This window comes from Quercus robur, chromosome 11 (genome assembly GCF_932294415.1).
Source record: "Quercus robur chromosome 11, dhQueRobu3.1, whole genome shotgun sequence".
Classification (NCBI taxonomy): Eukaryota; Viridiplantae; Streptophyta; class Magnoliopsida; order Fagales; family Fagaceae; genus Quercus; species Quercus robur.
This window is the reverse complement of record NC_065544.1, coordinates 30129324-30149932: the sequence shown is the minus strand read 5'-3', so window position 1 is coordinate 30149932 and position 20609 is coordinate 30129324. Positions and strand designations below refer to the sequence as shown.

The window sequence follows — 20609 nt, the reverse complement described above, 5'->3', positions numbered from 1 at the left end:
TTTATTTTTTAATAATTTGATAGTTGGGGGAGGGGGAATTCGATTTGAACCCTGGATGTCAAAGACGTGCCAACCAGTTGAGATATAAGGCTCTTGGCCACATGAATTGAAAGTTATAAATAAAATTTGATTGAAAAAAGGGAAAGATGGAACACAAGTTAATACATTAGTATACATGACTTTATTGAGAAAATTAAAGAAATAAAGTATTGATATAATTTGCGCCAACTGAAATTTACATTTTAGTATGTCCAACTAAGATATAAAAGTAACAATAGTAGAAACCAAACCTCATCATTTAAAGCAGCAAAAACCGCACTCAAACTATCAGCCTGTGCCAAAAAATCATCAAAACCTCTATTTCCATGCAGAGATGAAAAGATAGAGTGACGAACAGAAACATCAGCATCTGCAACAGCCGCAATAAGAAGCTTTTCCACAAGCTGTAGAAAGCCCAATATAAGTTAGATAAAAATGAAAATTTGACAAACAAACAATAACTCCTCAAGAGCAAGACACAAAGGGGAATTAATAATTTAATCAAATTAAATAAGATCCAATATCCCAGGATCATCACATTAAATTAGCAATTGATGATATGTAATTAAATAGAGTAACCAACCTTTCCCTAACACCCCCCCCCCCCCCTTTCAAAGAAAAGAACAAGTATATATTTTTTACTATCATAATAAATAAATGAATTGCAAGAATGGAATCATGAAATTAGGTCTTTTCTCTTTTTAATTTGTTTTAAAAATTAGTAAGAAACGTTAAGGAGCCGCAACCAACTACTTAATAAAAAATAATAATAAAAACATACAATCAAACCTGAAAATATTTTAAGGAGGTGCCAAGAAGCCAAAAGAACAACTCATAGAAACCAACTCAAACAATGACAAGCGGAAACCTAATTTTAAGTTCTCCCATGGACTTGTCTTTGCCTCTAACAGGACTTTTATCTCTCAAACCATATATGTAGAACAGGATGGAACTCCTTACTGCTCTCCAAGCTACTAAACGTTTTTTTACAAGTACATGATTCATTAATAGAGCGCAAAAGGGGCACAGAACGGAATTATTCGCAAATATAACCATTAAATATTTAAATATTCCTTATATAATAAGTTGACACCAGATAACTTACAAATTACATTGAACTTGTAAACATAAAAATTAGTCCAAATCCATACCTGTTATAATTATTTACAATTGTGGCAGTGTGTGAGTGGATTATTCAAAATAGTGTATGCTACCCATGCATTTTGCACCCTACACATGAGGTGTAATTTATTTATTTTCTAAACTTGCTCCATTTTTGCAACACATTTCCATGTGATTGACCTTTCTCCTCCATCTAGATTTTCAAAGTTTCCAGTACATTGATACCAACATGGACATCAATATTTTGTTCCATATAAAATTGGACAGATCAAAATCAATACTATCAACCCAATACACCATGGAAACATGCAACATTTTGACATCATAAACTCCATGGAGCAATCAATTTGAACTACCAGATTACATTCACAAGATGATTAGGTCATACACTGTACACAAAGCTCCCACTTTTGCAAAGTCTGGTAGAAGTCATGGTAGGTAGCCTTACCCTCAATTTTATTTGGAGACGCTGATTCCTAGACTCGAACCCGCTACCTATCACTTTTGGTGGGAGGCATTTGTTATCACACCAAGACCTGACCTCTGTTCACAAGATCATTATTGGTGCCTATTACAGTACCTCAATTCCTACATGAATTAATTAAAAACTCCAAAAGTACCTATACATGCCATCTATCACTCTGATTTTCAAGTGCCTAGCTCTCCAATCTCCCCTATTGTTTTGTGAACATGATTACACTAAGATAACTTCATTAATATACACACAAATTAATAGCCAGTCAATTTCAAAACTGTTACTAGCCAACGACATAGACAAATAGACCCCCCTTTTATCCCCACTTATCATCCACAACAAACACACATTGGCACATTAAGAAATAATTGGAAAACAAAATAAAGGATATTATGCTACAAGTTTTTATGAAACTTGTATAATTGAATTTACAAGGAGAAGTCTACAAAGTAGCTTATTTCAATCAATGAAGAGGAAAATATCAAGCAAAGTACATTTGAAACTATTTGACACCTAATGTAAACTTGCCGGATTATGAGAAACAAAAATTTAGAAAACAGGCTATTGTGAAATATCTAAAAACATAAGACACCAATAATAACAAACTTCTCCAGAAAAAACTATCTGTTACAGATATTAATTACATTAACAGAAAAATATAATAAAAGCCAAACCTCCTCAACAAGACGCCGTTTTTTTCCTCCGGTTCGATTCGACCTACTAGGGGCAAACTGCGGACATGCTATACCAGAAAAAGAATTTGCCACTAATCTGCAACAACATAGGGCAGCATCTTTTCGTGTGGCTCCATCCTCATCATCCAGATATAAAACAACTGACTCTCTTGCAAATTCAAGAAGGTCATGGCCCTACACCATACATTAGCATCTTAGTAAAATTGAAGAAGCAACCAGAATATATGTTGGATGGTAATTTGCAGACAAACCTTGAAATTAAAACGAGCAAGAGTCTGCAAAGCAAGTTGCACTAGGGCTGAACCACTAAGGTCTGAAGTCTGCTGAGGGATGTTCATAATATTTCCTCTTCCCATGCCAACAGCTGGCCTTCCCTGAAGATAATGGGATTTGGAAAGAACCATTGAAATGCAATCAAGCAACCGATCTTGAATAGTTGGCAGCAAAGATGGAATACTGGAATGACAACCAATGATAAGGAATATTAAAACCCCCTAGAAGGATTTATTCCTAAAATGATGCGAATGAAGGTTCAGGAATAACATGTTGTACCTGATAGTTATTTGCTCAAGGGCTTCTACAAGTGTAGGGGAAAGACCAGCAGAAAACATAACATCAAAAAGACCACGAACATGAGGTTCCATAACAGTGCCCATTGCTTTTGCAATGCTCCCAACACAAGCCAAAGCCTCAAGTGAAGGTTTACCTCTACGTGGAGCAATCTACGGAGAAAATGTTTGATAACAGTCAGATATCATGTTCATGATCAGATTGATATTGCTGAAACCAACCAAAACTCAAACTGCATAGAAAAATGACCAAAAGAAAACCAAAATTATGGTGAAAAGCAAGGTCAGATGACATACTGCTTCACGCAAGTGAGATGTAATTGTCGGCAAATAGAGCAATAGTTCCCCATCCAAAGCACCAGCCATCTCCCCAAGGGCAGTGAATCCACTGGCACGTTCAGCAGGTATTTTCAGAACCGCTAGAATATGATTCATGCATATCTGCAAGAAATTGCATCCCCCTATACATGTCATTTGGGCAACAACGGTAACATAAAGTTTGACAAAACATTTTTGCTGCCAGCTACTGCAGTTAAATTTTCTTTTTCTTTTTCTTTTTTCTTTTTTTTTTTTAAATAATGCTAAGTTAACAAACCGTCAAGTAGTTTGTAACAAATCGATCACGCAGAAAATGAGCAATGCGAGGCAGAAGAGAAGTTATGCTCAGGCGAACAAGCCGATCTCGGTGCTCTAGATATCTTAGGACAATTTCAGCAACTTCTCTGTACCTTGACATCATGAACTCACCCGTATTCCTGCCATTAAGAAATTCAATCATATCTAAGTCACAAACTGTTACATTTAAATGATGGCATGAGGCAATGATTAGCATATCAAGATGAGACACAATACCATAACATATTTATCTATCTTACCAGTGTCTAGTTTGTGCAAAAAATTTTGTGATAAGTAATTAACTTCATTAAAGAAAGGCCTCCAATGATTTTCAATCCCCACACCAAACAGCATGCCATAAACGAATACAGGTACCATCCCCCACCTTAATTCTAGCAAATCTACCAAACCTCCCTGACCCCCACATAATTTTCCATACTCCAAACCCATTCTGACCTTTTTATTTTCTTGATAAGTATGTAAACCATAGGGACTATTGATCACATAGAGCACCACACACCCCATAAGATGCCATATTTTTTTCTCCACCACCAAATTCCCAATATACAAGCCACCAAATTAAATCGATGCACAAATCTTAGGCCAACTTATTAGGTCAGGTGGAACTTAGATTATGTTTGGTTGGGATGATTTTGGGGAGGATGGAAAAAGGGGAGGGGAAAATAGGTGAGAGTGGTGTTTGGTTAGGAGGGGAGGAGAAGAGAAAAATGGAGGGGCCCAGCTATTTTCTCTCTGGGCCCGCCAAAACTTAATCTCCCAAATTGGGGAGAAAATGCAAGAAAAAAAGGGGGAAAAGGTGTATTGTGGACGAAATTGTCCTTCCCCCAGCCAACCAGCAACTTCTTTTCTTTTTCTTCTTTTTTGTTTTTGTCCATGTCTTCATTTTTTTTTTTTTTTTTGGGTGCTCATCTCACTTTTTGTCCTTTCTTCTCTTTGTATTTATACATTTCTTCCATTTTCATTGTTCTTTTTTTTTTTTCATCATATTTGGATCCTTTGGCTTGTGCTCTTTTTAAAAACAAAATGAAAAAAAAAATTTGAAGTATCCATACACAATTTTTTAATAATAAAAAAGTGTTACTTTTTGTTTTTGTTTTACTTAATAGGGACATAATACCAACTTCATTTTCCATACTCTCATTTTTCTTCTCAACCAAACAAATGAGTTTTTCATTTCTCCACTTTTTCATCCTCCCAACCAAATACATAGGAGCTAAAACTAAATCTTTTCTATCCTCCCACTTTTCAATCATTTCCCCATTTTTTATCCTGCCAATTCTCCACCCTTCCAACCAAACAGACCCTTAAACTCTCTTTTTTTCTTGATAGGAAAGAAAAAATATTATTGAAAAATGAATACCAGGAAAAATATACAGGGTTCACGATAGTGAACAATGAGTAAAAAGAAGCAAAAATTAACAAACAGTCACTAAGAGGCTGTTTGGTTTTTTGAAAACAATCATTTATCACTCATCACTCATCACTTAAAATACCCCAATTTCCTATAGCCACCCGTTTGACACACTTTTTCAGATCACATCACTTAAATATTCCAACCTTTTTGTGGGACCCATACTTGACTCCTCACACAGATATTTCCAATACCCAGACACAGCTCTCTCTTCCTCTTCGCCCATCCATTCTCTTCCTCTCTTATTAGCTCCAAAAAAATCAAAGCTCAAAAAATTAAAGCAAAGAGCAAAGCTCCGGCATGTGGATGTGCGAGGTCTGTGAGCAAGCTCCAGCATCCGTCACGTGCGACTTCGATATCCACTCAACCAACCCATTCGCCCGCCGCCACAAGCGTGTTCCGGTGGAGCCTTTCTTTGACTCTGCCAAGTTAGTCATCAAATCAGGTGCTCCGCTTACCGATTTCCTCGTGGTCCCGACCGATCACAACGAATCGCCAGAGGCTAGTTGGATGAAGCTAGGTTATGGGGAACAGAGGAAGTGGGTTTTGGTGGGGTTTTGGAGAAGCAATGGCGGCGAGGGAGAGGGTGGCAGCCACGAAGGATGAGGGACTCGGCTATGGAGTCAGACCCATGGTGAAACCCATTTCTCCTTTTCCTCACATTTACACTGTTGTTTCGTATCTGTACTTAGATTTTGGTTTTGCTTTTAAGCTTCACTGTTTGTTGACTTAATTTAGCAAAAAGTGAGTTTTTTGTTTTGTGGCCGTTGGATTGGAATGATTGGTGGCAATGGAATTTTTGTGGCTGTGTGGATGAACATGTTTGTGGGTTTGTGTTTGTGTGTTTGTGTATGATCTAACTCATGTGTTTACGGGTTTGATTTTTTGGGTTTGAGAAATCAGTACCATGTGTTTCTTTTTTTCTTTTTTTGATAAAGTATATTTGGTGTTTCTATGAAGAAGAAAAGAAAGAAAAAGAATGAAGAAGAAAAAAATGGCCGTTGTAGTGAGTTTGTGAAAAAGAAAGAAAGAAAGAAAGAAAAAGAAAGAAGAAGAAAAAGGTGCATCTGGTGTGATTTTGCATTGACAATGGGTCCCATGTATATGGGTTTAATTACGAAAATGCCATGAAAACTGAGTTTTGGAAACTGAAAATACCTAAAATGTATTTTTAGTTTCCATAACTCATCACTCAAAAATCAGAGAATTGAGTGATAGAAACAAAAACTGAAAACAATGCCAAACACACTTCTCAACCATGGGTCCCATCATTTTTTAATTATGAGTGATAGAAACAGAATTATGAGTGATAGAAACACAAAAACCAAACAGCCGCTATTCTAAGAGACGAAAGAAAATCCATAAGTGCAAAAAAGTCCAAGAGACCCCAACACCAAGACCAATCAAAGAGGGTCCGTTGGCATAAATATAACAACTGAGCCAGAGATTTCCCAAAATCCTCAAAAGAACGCCGATTTCGTTCAGTCCAAATAATCCACATTAAACAGCCTAGAACCAAATTGCAAATATCAGAATTATGTTTCCCAAGCCAATGATACCAACAAAATAATAAGTCTGCAACTAAACCTGGCATGACCCAATCAATCCCAAACAACAGAAGCATATACATCTACAAAGAATAAGCTACTAGACAAAAAATCAGCAGGTGATCCACAGATTCCTCATTACAACAACACATACAGCAACAATTCGCCAAAGGGCGACCATGAAGTATAAGGTGGTGCTCCTAAGGCAAATGGTGGTTTGGGTATTAGGAAATTAACTACCTTTAATAAAGCCTTACTAGGAAAGTGGTTATGGCAGTTTGGGGTTGAGGAGAATCGTCTTTGGAGGAGGGTTGTAGCTTTGAAGTTTGGGGAAGAGTGGGGGGGTTGGTCTTCCAAGCTGGGTAGGGGTGTTCATGGGTGTGGTTTATGGAGAAGTATCCGAAAAGGTTGGGAGGTTTTTAGCAAATTTATCCAATTTGAGGTAGGGGTGGGGGATAGAGTGAAGTTTTGGACAGATCAGTGGTGTGGGGACTCACCACTCCATCTATCCTTCCCGGTAGTGTATGGGATTGCTACTAATAGAGGCGCTTTTGTGGCCTCGTCTCTCGAAAGGTTGGGGCCGAGGCTCGGAGAAGCTGGAAGGTTCTTTTACTTAGGGATCCAAATGATTGGGAGATGGGAGATGTGGATGAATTCCTTCATACATTGGGTTCTTATTTACCTCATTCTGAGCAAGGAGACCGCATGATTTGGAAATTGTCGAAGAAGGGGGATTTCGACATTCGCTCGTTCTATGATAAGCTTCGAAGTCCCTTGCCTTTTACTTTTCCTTGGAAAGGTATTTGGAAGGTTAAGGCCCCTACGCACGTCTCTTTCTTTGTTTGGACTGCAACCTGGGAGAAGATTCTTACAGGGGACATTTTGCGGTGAAGAGGATTTGATTTTGTTGACTGGTGTATTATGTGTCGTTGCAATGGGGAGACGGTGAATCATTTGCTTCTCCATTGCGAACAAGCTTATAAGTTGTGGAGCTTGATTTTCAGATCTTTTGGGATTTCTTGGGTCTTGCCAAGATCGGTTGCAGAAACGCTCTTCAGTTGGTGGAACTGGTTTGGAAAGCACTCTTCTAGCATTTGGAATTTAGTTCCGTTGTGCCTGATGTGGTGTGTTTGGAGAGAGCAGAATTGGCGAACTTTTGAGGACAGGGACAAATCCGATGACCAGTTGCTCGCTTATTTTAATGGTTCTCTCTTTGATTGGTCTAGGGCTTGGGGACTCACCTCTAGTGATTCTCTCCCTTTGTTCCTTTGTTCTCTCCTTTGTAATTAGTTCTTTGATGTTTTCCGTTTGTTTTTCTTGTTCTCTTTTCTTTCTTATGTTTGTTTCTTTCTCTGTATTTTCTGTTCTGCCTCTATTTTCATGAGGTAGCCTATTGAATATACTTCTTTCATACTTATCAAAAAAAAAAAAAAAAAAGTATAAGGTTATCCAAAGTTAGAATCTGGCCATGGGCTGCTGTCCACATAAAGAATGCCACCCTTTTAGGAACCTATACTTTCCAAATGCCCTTCCAAGGGAAAGTAGAAAGAGTTACATTTCGAATCTTATGATAAAAAGACTGAATGTCAAACTTCCCACTTCCATCATGACATCCACAAAAACGGACCCTTAAACTCATCAACCCATCATGACATTCACAAAAACTAACTAGGTTTGTTTCTTTTCAAGAGTATGACATCATTATGACAAGGAAGCATTGATACCAACAACGGACATGGACACAATATGAAACAAGTATGACATGGAAATCCTTGAAAAACTAGGATATGATTTAATAGAATACATTAATCAATCAATGATATATACACATATAATATCTGTGTATATATCATGTTAAATTTTGTTTAAATATTAAATAATAAGCATTGCAAATTTAAACCCACATCTCATACTATCTATAAGCAACTTACCCCAAGAATTTATCCAAGAATTGCTTATGGACAGTTGTGGGCTATGATATTGCACGTTCTTCCTCTTCTCCCCCAAAATCACTCTAAATTTTTGATAAACAATTGTCCACATCTTGGTGCTCAACCTTCTATAGTTGTTTGAGCAAGCTCCTCGACTTGTCTGTATACATTATCTGTTACCTATAAAACCCCCTCATTCCCTCATATTCAATATCTACTTCCACAATGCTTATTTGCCTCCAAATCATTGAAAAGCCCACAAATCAATTAAGCTAAAAGGTGCGTCTTAGTACTTCTTTGGGGTTTTGACCTTGACCTAAGTCATTGTCATTGCCACTTGTATAGCCAAAGATCATTTTCTTTTATTTTGGTTGGTGAGAGTAAGGCTGAGGTGGCAGATGTCATTAGAGACAACCTTATTCATCACTTTTCACATGCCTTCCTTGTAGAAATCAACCAGCAAGGCTTCTCGGGCACATAGATGGTGGTTTTGATTATCATAGGAAACAGTTGTTTGGGCTTATGTTTTTGTCTAAGTGAGGGGCTTCAGATTAAGACAGTAAAACAGGGAGATTTTTTTTTTTTTTTTTTTTTTTTTGATAAGTAATAAGATATATTGATATCAAAAAGGAAACACCCTAGTACACAGGGAGTGAACAAGGGGACAAGAAATCAAAAACAAAAATTGCAAGAATCTAGGAAAACAAAAAAAGAAGGGAAAGATTTGTTTTGCAAAGCAAACAACCAATCCAACAAAGTTCTAAAAAAGAAAAGCTTGAGGTCCGGAATAGATCTCTCAATATCTACAAAACAACGACTATTTCTCTCCCTCCAAAGACACCACATTAAGCCATGAGGAACGATGGACCATATATAACCATTTCGATGATGACCAAAGCTGCCTTGCCAACACCCTAACAGCCCCAAAACAGTAGGTGGCATAACCCAAGATACTCCAAATAAACCCAAAACCATAGACCATAGATCCATAGCAACGGGACAATGAAATTTTGACAAGCAGAAGTAGGAGTAAGTTCACTTTAAGTATTGGAGAGCTTCTTCCAGATTTGGTTTCTCACTTTTCACCCCATGTCCCTCATCCTGTGTCCTGTTCATGTCCTTTTGTATTCCAAATGCATCCTTTTTTTTTTTTTTTTTTTGATAAGTTAAGGGGGAAAATCCATTTGAAAACATGTATCATACATGAATCAAGCTATGTTCAAGCGGTATCAGCATCCAATAAAACTAATACATAGAGACTCTTTTCAAGTGTCCATGCTTCCTAGCACACAAAGGTCTCAAAGGACAACCCAAGCACACATAAAAGCAAAAACCTCGTGTGAGAGCAAGAGGTTTTGCCATGTGGTGCATTAAGTGTCCGTGCTTCCTAGCACACAAAGGTCTCAAAGGACAACCCAAGCACACATAAAAGCAAAAACCTCGTGTGAGAGCAAGAGGTTTTGCCATGTGGTGCATTATTTGAGAATTCTTTCACTAGCTTTCCATTTCATCTTTTAGTCAATGCCATGTATCACTCGGTTTTGAAAGGGAAATAGGAACTATTCATTTAACCTTCCACCTAAGCAAAGGTTTTAATGGATTGATCCATTTAAACTTCCACCTAAGAAATGATTTTGATGAATTTTTTTTTTTTTTATGAGTAAATGATTTCATTAAAAGCCGAGGAAAATGAGTCACTCAAATACATTAGCTGTCTACAGAGGGACACAGTAAAACACGAAAGAAAGAAAGGAAAAAGAACATAGACAACAAAATGAAAAAAAAAAAAAAAAAAAAAAAAAAAAACTAGGAAAAGCTCAAGGAGGCCAGATTATCTAGGAACCCCTCATATACTAATTGAATTTTAATGGTGTAGAACATTCAACGATGCAGGTCATCTAAACCTAGGAACTTTGTATGAGAGGATACTTGCTTTTGGCTGCATTCAATTTTCTTCTATGATAGATTTCATGGACTAATTAAATTTCTCTTGTAATCCTTTGATGAATCTTTCTTTTGTATAGGTAAATTGATTTTGTTCCAAAAATACTACCTCATGATTAATACAAAGCAAAAGATATGCTAAAGAATTGTAATCAAAGAATTAGAAGTAAAAAATATCCAATTAGCAAACTTATTGATAGTACCACTATCACTGAGACCCATGACAGTTGACCATTCATAAAGTAATCTAAGAAATGAAAGTCTCAACTGCACTTCCAAAACTTCCCCATCTTCAGATGTACAGGAATTACACTCCCACCACAAAAGCAACATCAAACACAAAGGAAAGTTTACTAAACCAATCCCACCAACCAATTGGTAAATTAAAAAATCTACACGGCATCACCCAATTAACTCCAAATAGACCAAAGACATGGCCCCACAATAGGCCAAATCACAACGAATAAGCAAATGATCCACCAACTCCCCACTATACCTACACAAATAGCACCAGTCTACTAATGGGATAACTAGGAAGCATGAAAACTTCATTTTGGGTGTCATACCCGCGTTATACCAGTGTCATACCAATGCTGTGTCAAGTCATAATTTTTCAAAATTGCTTGTGTTGCTGTGTTGCCATGTTGCCGTGTTGTACCCATATCCATGTATGTGCTTCCTAGGGGATAAGTTCAACGATGGTATAGGTGCTCTTTTTTCTTTTTTCAAAGGAGGGGGATGGGGGGCAAACAGTTCATCAATACGAACTGTCAATCAAGCTTTAGTGCTGTTAAATTTCAATCAATCTCCCTCACTCTAGAATGCCGGATCTTTCTCGTCACTCTCAGTCCTCTCTTTCTCACTATATCTCTCATTCTAGTCAATTTGTGCCTTAGCAGCTCTGGTCTCAGCTTGTCGACACTTGTCTAAGCTCAAAAATGCTGATTTAATGTTCTGAAGTAAAATTCTTCACACTAAACAATTTCCCTGATAATAATTGCCTGACCAGAAATGAAATTAAACTTATCTTGTAAGATAATAGGAGAGAACACAATTAGCACTATTCTAAACAGTCAACCATAAGTTATCTGAAATGAAAGACGTGCACCAATTGATATAATTCTTACTAAAATTTGACCCATTTGATGTTTTCCTTTTAGCTACCATATATGAGAATAATTAGTAACTGTTGAATTCTGTGCCGATACAGCATATAAATCGCATCAGCACAATATCAGAGATTACAAAAAGCGTTAAAAATAATTGAAGAAGCGGAAGAAAACTGATCCCTCCATTCTATTAAAGCTAAAAAATCATATTAGCCATCAACAAGTAAAAATTCAATTATCTTCACCAACCTCAACAGCTCCCCAACTGCAAGTAAAGAACCATGTATGCTGTGAACAGGAGCATTTCTACCCAATCCATCTTGTGTAGCCTCAAACATACGATAATACCTGTCAACAATGAGAGAATAGAACTCAATGTCTACATGCATTAGAAGAGAAGCAAAGGAGGGGAGAAGAAAGAAAGGTACCCACGCAATGAGTTTTACAAGGATCTCTTTTAATAAGGCAAAATTTTATTAAACAAAATAGAAAAGCTCCCCATGTACGCAAGAGGTATACAATAGGAACACAATAAAGAATGAAAAGTGCAGATATCAAGTAAGACAAGCAAAGTAGCAAAAGAAGAAACACCCGAAGCAATTACCCACTGAAACAAAGTGTTAAAGAATAAAAGCTTCAGATCATGAACCAATCTTTTGCACCTGTCAAAAGTCGAAGCATTTGTCTCCCACCAAATCCCCACATTAAGGCAATGGGGGATCAAGCTCCAAATTGCAGCATTACTTTTTTATATATATACATTGATAATTGGGGGTGGGGCGATTTGAACCCTAGATGTCTCTATTAGAAACACCAAAGATGCCAACCAATTGAGCTACAAGGCTCTTGGCAAACAACATGAAGATCTAAAATCCATATATGCCTCCCAAGAAGCTAAGAGCTTCACAATGCGCCTCAACATAACCCAAGCATTCCAAATAGAGAAAACAAATGTTAACACCCATGACCTTAAGGAAGATAAAAATGAAGCAGCATGTGCAATGGCAACTTAAAGTCAAGTAAACAGCCAGAAATATTCCACTCTTGCAGTGGAAAAATAACGCAGAGTCCCCACTAAAAACATGCATTCCATTCTAAAAATTACATGACTTGATGCCAGATTTTTTGTGAAGAGTTGTTTGTTTTATGCAAGGAACAAAATACTGTTTCAGTATATTCTTTGGGTCTGTCCAAAAGCAGATACATTTTGGAAATATTTCAGAAATACCACAGAAATGTAATCTAATTTAAAAACAAGTGGAAACTATTAAATACATATTATAAATCCATTTTATACAATAAAAAAATGTGCACATATGAGCAAGTGCACACGTGTGCATAAGAGAAAGAGAGGGAAACAATAATAATAATAATAAAATAATGCAAAGGGCCTTCAGCATTAATGGCATTTAGCCCCTTTATGACAAAATAATAATACTAATAATAATAAGGTTAAACCCACAACAATTAAGTGTGTCAATTTAGTCCCTTAACTTGATCTGATTTTAAAAAAAAATTAAACTTTTCATAATAACTTATTCTTCTTTTTTTATTTGACATGTGCTTCATTTGCCACATCAACTAATTTTGTTTAATTTAAATAGAGGGAGATCCAAAGATGAAATTGACTTGATAAGCCCAAATTAAACTGTAATAGTAGTACATATATATATAGTAAACTGTACCTAGCAGTTGGAGGACCAAATTAGTAACTTAAATGAAAAATAATAATAATAATAAAAAACTCTTTACAAGTAATAAGATTTTATTGATGACGATGAACTACCTCGTGTACACAATGTGAATAACTAAGATAGCCACCAGAATTACAAAAATATGAATTACAATTGACGCAAGAGAAAAAAAAAATTTGTTTAAGGTACCACCTAGGTAATTGGAGTGCAACAAACTAAGGGGCACAAACTTATCGACATGGGGTGTGTGTGTGTGTGTGTGTTAATAATCAAATGAAAAGTTGACTTTTGAGTGGACCATAAGAACCCCCATGTGTAAGGACAACAGGCCATAACCTAAGAGAAAGGACTCCAATCAAACCCTCTCCTTATCCCACCCCAAAAAAAAAAAAAAAAAAAAAGCAAAGAAAAAAACAGAAAACACAATTGAAGAATATATTATCAAAAACTATGGACTAACCACTGCACACGCCAACGCGTCTCACGCTTTTCAATAACTTTAAGGCAAGCACGCAATGCATCTACAGCTCTCTCTCGAACAGCCAATGTTGGATCCCTTAGAGCAACCCAAATAGCATCAACAAACTCAGGTACATGAACATTGAACACAGTCGAAGCATTTTCAGCCATTTCCTACAATGCAAAGAAAAAAAATCTCAAGCATATCCTCAGCAAGAGGAAACTAATTAAAATATAAAGGAGTATTTCTACATAGCGAGAAGAACAGGATGGTCAAAACTTGTAACTTTCATTCAAACCCCAACTTTCTGGAGCAATGCAATACAGTGAACTAAAATCCTTGGTTTGCTTTCTTGAAACACTATATTCTACCGAGTTTCAACAGTAGACTGATTACAAAATTATTTCAACTCTTGCTAGAAGCCATGGCTTTGAGTTTTAAGCTACAATAAGGCTTTAAGGTTGTGGGTTGCAAGTCTTGAAATTGGTTTGGAAAGCATCTATCAACCATTTGGAACATGGTACCGGCATGTTTAATGTGGTTAGTTTGGCAGGAATGTAATACCCGCATATTTGAAGACAATGAGATACCCTTAGACCTCTTAAAATCTCTTCTCCTCAGTACTTTGTTTCAGTGGACTCGTATTTGGGGTTGTACGAATTGTATTTCAATTTCTAAATTCTTACATTCTGTTCACTTTAGTTCCTGATTTTGTTGTATTTGTTTCTTATTCAGAGTATTCACCATCGTGAACATGATATTCAGTTTTTTCAATAAAAGTCTTATTACCTATCAAAAAAAAAAAAAATCAAAGTAAAAGCCCACAAAGTGTAGACTTATTCACTTGGACAACAGCTCTAAAGAAGCTTCTAACAACTGACAACTTGAGAATGTGGGGAATAATCATTGCAAATTGTTATTGTATGAGTAAATCAAATATGGTGGATCGTCTATTTCTTCACTATGACATCAAAAGGGAAACGTGGACTCTTGTGCTCTGTTTGTTCAGAGTTAGATGGGTCAACCAAGAACACCAGTTGAATTATTGGCATCTTAAAAGGAGGACATTCGGAAGACAATGTAGTGGTTAAATTTGGAAGGTAGTTTCTTCATGTATAATGTGGAGTCTTTGAAGAGAGAGGAATTTGGGTACTTATAAAGGGTGTAAATTACTGGAGATGGACGTGAGGCTAAAGCTTTTGTTCTTGAGTTCCCCCTATAATTGGAAGGTGGCTCCTAGTTCTTTCTATCTTTTGAACGCACAGGAGTTCTTGATCTTTTGAACTTTTTATGTTAGTATTTGTTTTGGGAGTTTCTTTTTCTCCTTTTTTTCTTTTTTTTGTAAGTTCTACACGCACCCAATGAATCTTGAACTCACAACCTCACCCAACATCCCATTATTACGAAAGGAGGAAGTGCAAATTGAGCTATGTACTAGGGTTAGTCAATTTTGGCATTCCTCTAATGTAATTAATTACTTATGTTGTCTAACAACAATATAAAATATCCCAAGATGATATGTGATGGTCTTATAATGAGTAAACTAAGAACAGATGTCACCTAGTTGCCATTATCAAAAAAAAAAAACAAACAAACAAACAAAAAGATGTCACCTAGTTGTAAGCAACAATATCATGAATCAAAATTCCATTTATTTTTTCAAAGAGAGTGAGAGAGAACTTCCCTAGTTTAATAATTTTATGCTAGTCAATAGCTAAGCACAAAAATGAAAAGGGTGCACTTACTTTCAAGATTAAGACAGCAGCAAAACGGCGATACTCTACTCTATCCCCACGAAGCCAATCCAGAGCAGTATTTACCTAAGAAAATAAAAGACTTCAGACAGTTAGTGCTCCTAAAGAACCACACTACAGAATACCAAATGTGAAGAACACAACAAACCTGGCGTTCCACTTCATCAGCAGTCATTGCTCCACCAGCCCTAGCTAGATGGCCCAAAACTCTACTAGCAAGGATCAAAATGTCAGGATCCCGCTTTACCTCAAACACATACCGCATGTAATTAGAAAACTTAGAAACTTTGGAGGCATTTTCGCCAAGTGCCACATCTATCAACTCATCAATAGCTCTTAAAGCTCCCAAATTTTCAGCAACATCACTGCTTTCTATAAGACTGGAAATTCGCTCATACAACTGATCCATGAAACGAGAAAAAGCTTCTCCACTAAGATCACGAGCTTCTTCCTCCAGATGTTTCCTTAAAGCCAATGAAGCCCCTTCCTGCAAATAAAATTTCAAAGCTTTTAATTTTCAGTAAAAATCAACAAACAACCATACTCAGTAGTGGTACTAAAGTAGCAAATAAGTTAAAACACACATACCCATATCATAAGCAATTATAAAGTTATGAGATAATGCCAGAACAGAAATTAAATTTAACAAACAATCAATGCACATTTTTTTTTTTTTGATAAGTACAAACAATCAATGCACATAAATTGAATTCTATTAAAGATAATGCATCCCAAACAAAAATGCCTAAAAGCCTTCCATTAACTATGAAAAAAACAGACCTCTGATTCTCTCACTCTCACTAGTTATTAGTAAGAGTGAGAGAATCAGAGGTCTGTTTTTTTTCATAGTTATTAGTAACTTAGTAATTAGAATGTTCAGAAATTGAATTCTCTTAAAATAAAGCACCCAAAGAGCTTAAAAGCCTTCCATAAACTATGAAAAAAGCCAAACCGCAGATTCTCTCACTGTTTCTTAGTAACTTTTAACTACAGAGGAAATTAAAACAAAAACAAACAAAAAAAAAAAAATTAAATCCCTTCTTGTCCCTCGCTTTCTGGGGAACCAATCAGAAAGCAAGAAAACAAATTTTTAAAACTATCAAAGCAACCTAATCAGACAAAATCTCAAAACGCAAAGAATTTTAATTCATTTCCTCGGCATCCAAACGGAAAGTAGGGAGAGAAAAGGAAGAAAACTTCGGGGTTGTTGTTACCTTGGGGTTGCCACGTGTGCAGAGGTCGGCGAGGATTCGGCTGAGGGCGTCGAAGCTGCCGGCACCGGCACCGGCTGCTGCAGCTGCAGCGGCGGCGGCGGCAGCCGCAGCGCCGGCGGAGAAGCGGAGGGACTGTGCAGTGGAGGCCATGTGGCTTCCACAAATTGGAAACCCTAATTAAACCCTATCTATCTAAACTCTCTCTCTCTCTCTCTTTGTGTTTGTGTGTGTGATCACTCAGATCTTTGAGGCATCGAAGTATAAGAAAGCTGTTGTGTACGGTTTGCCGTTAATTTCCTACTCCAACGCAACGCAATGCAACGAATATAAGAGTTTATTAAGTACGCGTGGCTGACAGCCTCTAGTGAGTGTGTACGCCTCTCTCTCTCTCTCTCTCTCTCTTTTTCTTTCTCTTTCTCTCTGTCTATGTAATAAGAAGCAACCTTACTTTTTGAGAGCGTGAAAAGTGCATACCCCGAACACATTCTCATTATGGGTCTTTCTTTTTTGGGGTGAAAGTTGATTTTTTTTATTTTTTATTTGTTGATACTTTACAATACAGGTCTATTGTACTATAATAATCTTAGTATCTATCTACCAAATAAAGAAATTTTGTAGGCAAATTAAAAAATGTTGACTTAATTTCATGACATATGCAAGGGTCAAACCATAAATTTACAAGCTTAGTAAGAAAATATTGTACATTTAAATAAGGGATGTGGCTAAACTAGAGCCATTTAACTAAAGGAAAAAAATTTCAAAAAAATAAAAACTAAAGGAAAATTGAAGGAGTCCACACTAAATAAATTTGTAAGTCCGCCAAAATGAGGAAAAATAAGTCTTTCTTTTTTACCACCATTATGTTAGGTGCTAATTATGCATTACCCCCAATCAAACCCAAGGCAACAATAAGGTTTGATTAATAATTTTGAGAAAATTTCCTAACCCCTAAGCATTTAACAAAATGGCAACAAAGAACACTATTCGAAGAGCATGGGTGTTAGATACAAGACTGCAGATACTAGATGTAGGCCCAAACCTATTCCAGTTCAAGTTTAATACTGAGTTTGATATGATATGCATCTTGTGAGGGAGACCATGGACCTTTAACAACCATTGTTGTGAATTTCATTCCGTTTCGACCGGAATGGGTGGAATATTCCATTCCAATCATGAAACTAGCACACTAAACCCCCTTATTCTACCTCGACTTCAATTCCAGTAAATTTCGGTGCATTTCGGCCATTCCGAACTATTTCGACCAATTTCGGCCGAAACTTGAATTTCAGGCGGAACAATGTTATACTGCATTTGCTTTTTTAACTTTTCTCTTTTACTTATTTCTATCGTCCACATCATATTGTTAGGTACTACAACTTTACTTTTTACTCTTCTTCCTCTCATTTATAATTTATTGCCTTTTCTTTGTTTCTTTCTCATTTGTCTTTTCTTTACTCTCTATCTTACGTAAGAATGTTGTATTTTTTATATTTGTTTTCTCTTTCTCTAAAAAATTAAAAGCCTAAGAACTTATCAAATTACCATTCATTTTCCTCTCCAAGCACTGTAATTTTTTTTTTTTTAAAGCAAAACCAATTTCATTCAATTAGAAATAGCTAGAGAATCCGAATACAATGCCTCAAAAGCCGGAGGCAGTGAATATTCTAGCCAAACAATATCCTCATTAAGATGCCTAGCATAATGAGCTAGAGAGTGTGCTACACCATTTGCACAACGTTTGATGCTATGAAAGTCCACACGTCGCAAGCAACCAGCCAAACATCGAATATTGTCATAGAGATTTCCCAAGCGAGACAAATCTACCCGATCTGATTTATTATACTATTTTATTTTATTTTATATATATTTTGACTGTAAAATATATAAGATATTCTATTAATTGATATTAAACTAATATATATATATATGTAATAAATAATACGGTATATGTATCTTTTTAAAAGAAATGGTATACATTTGATTTTGAATTTTTATTTGTGGTATCTGTGATTTGTGTAATGATTTTGATTTTGGGTAATTTTTTTAAAATGTTGTTTGACACTTTGTGATTTGTAGATTTGTGTTTAATTTATAGTTTTATACAATTAAATGGTGTCTTTTCTTTGAATTTATAATTTTATGTTGTATAAGAATATATATCTATATATATATATATATATATTTTTTTTAAGAACCCCAAAACACCTTGAAATGGTACACCAAAATAAGCCGGTACTGAATATTTCATTCTACTGGACAAACCGAAACGATATTCATAACATTGTTAACAACCAACTCCTCATGCTGAAAAGATGATACAAAGGAATGATCGCGGGGAATGTGAAATGGGAACATGCATCTCTTTGGGTTCAAATCTGGGATGCCCCTTTTGACATGGTATCCCCCATTGTTACATCAAAAGTTGGAAGCAGATTGGGGGTCGTGGAGGAAGTTGAAAAAAGAAGACGTTACAATGAACAAAACCTGTTTATGAGGGTTCGAGTTGCTATCCCTATCGTAAAGCCACTCTGTCGTGGTAGTTATATTGCAGGTACTGATGGAGAACACACTTGGGTCAAATTCAAGTATAAGAGATTGCCTATCTTCTGCCACTTTTGTGGATTGTTGGGCTATGATTTGCACCATTGTACAAACCATTTCGCTGTGGAGAATAAGAGAGGAGAAGTTATGTACCAATATGGTGATTGGCTTAATGCAGTGGGGAGTCGAACAAAACTTGCACAGAAGCATGAAGCGAATCGGTACAACGCCTCTGATGGCAAGGTAGAGGAGGACAACCACCAAGTGAGGCGGAGCCGTCAACATTAACTGCTTCAGATGGAGAAATTCAATGCAGGAACGTTACAACCGAAACGAAAAAAGGAAGCATTCAAGAGCACAACCCAAAAAACGATAGCATTCAAGAGCTCAACCCGAAGGATCAGCACACAAGGCCCAAAAATCATAGAAATCACTCCATAATTATGGGTAGCGTTATCCAGAGTAATGAGGGAACCGTTGACACCGTTCCAACTAAACTTAATGCTGAGGCATGCAGTAAAGTTTCGAGAGCATTAGTTAAACATAAAATCGGACCTGATGGACTGGCTCCTAGGCCCAAAACAACTTGGGCTCACCTAAGCAGAATGGAAAGTGAGCCCGATGGAATTGCTAGGGCTTCTTACACACTAACACTGGGAAAAAGAGGGACCATGCACAATCCGTATGATGAGTAGCAACAACAACACGTTAAAAGGGGAAGGATGGAGATTGAAGAAGCAAACTCTGATGAAATATCAGCAGAAATGGAGAGCCACCCTTGCCGGAAGCAATGAGGATCCTAAGTTGGAATTGCCAAGGGCTTGGGAACCCTTGGACAGGTCGAAGCCTTCACAAACTTGTGAGGGAACAAGCTCCCATGGTGTGTATTCTAATGGAGACTAGATTGGATAAAGAAGGATTTCAGAAACTTTACAAAGATTTACCATTCCAAAATCGCATTATAGTAAAACAACCTAACTCGGGAGGTGGCTTGGCTTTGTTATGGAAATCAGAACTCAATATCGACCTTGTTAATTTCTCAGCAAATCACATCCTTGTCAAAGTAAAGGAGGAGGATGGGTTTGAGTGATTTCTAACTGGATTCTATGGCTGGCCAGAAGCTACCCAACGGGAAAAATATTGGGCCTTACTAAATCCTCTCAGGACAGTGGTGGAGGGACCATGGATGTGTATAGGAGATTTTAACGCTATCCTTCATGCATCTGAAAAACTTAGCAAGCAACCATGCCATAATAATTTGGTTGATTCTTTTCACAATACTCTTGATTCTTGCCAGCTAAAAGATTTGGGTTATCATGGTTACTCGTATACCTAGAACAACAAAAGGCTGGGTGACGCAAATACAAAGGTGCGCCTTGACCGTGCTATTGCCATGAGAGACTAGACTAATAAGTTCCAACTCAGTAAGTTGATTAATCTCTCTTCACATGCATCAAATCATCTTCCT

The 20609-nt window shown here is 36.7% G+C and overlaps 1 protein-coding gene across 2 annotated transcripts in view; it reads right to left on the bottom strand.

Moving 5' to 3' along the window:
* Window positions 1–17005, bottom strand: part of LOC126705490 (serine/threonine-protein kinase TOR) — an 86934-nt gene extending 69929 nt beyond the window's left edge. For both annotated transcript variants that reach the window (XM_050404534.1, XM_050404536.1), the window contains exons 1-11: window positions 16601–17005; window positions 15535–15873; window positions 15378–15452; window positions 13633–13805; window positions 11728–11826; window positions 3496–3655; window positions 3198–3341; window positions 2884–3053; window positions 2583–2787; window positions 2311–2505; window positions 291–443 (exon numbers count right to left, since the gene is read on the bottom strand). In XM_050404534.1, coding sequence (XP_050260491.1) covers window positions 291–443; window positions 2311–2505; window positions 2583–2787; window positions 2884–3053; window positions 3198–3341; window positions 3496–3655; window positions 11728–11826; window positions 13633–13805; window positions 15378–15452; window positions 15535–15873; window positions 16601–16750 — 1863 coding nt within the window. In that variant the 5' untranslated portion in view covers window positions 16751–17005. The remainder of the gene's footprint in view (window positions 1–290; window positions 444–2310; window positions 2506–2582; window positions 2788–2883; window positions 3054–3197; window positions 3342–3495; window positions 3656–11727; window positions 11827–13632; window positions 13806–15377; window positions 15453–15534; window positions 15874–16600) is intronic.
* Window positions 17006–20609: the final 3604 nt, after the last annotated feature.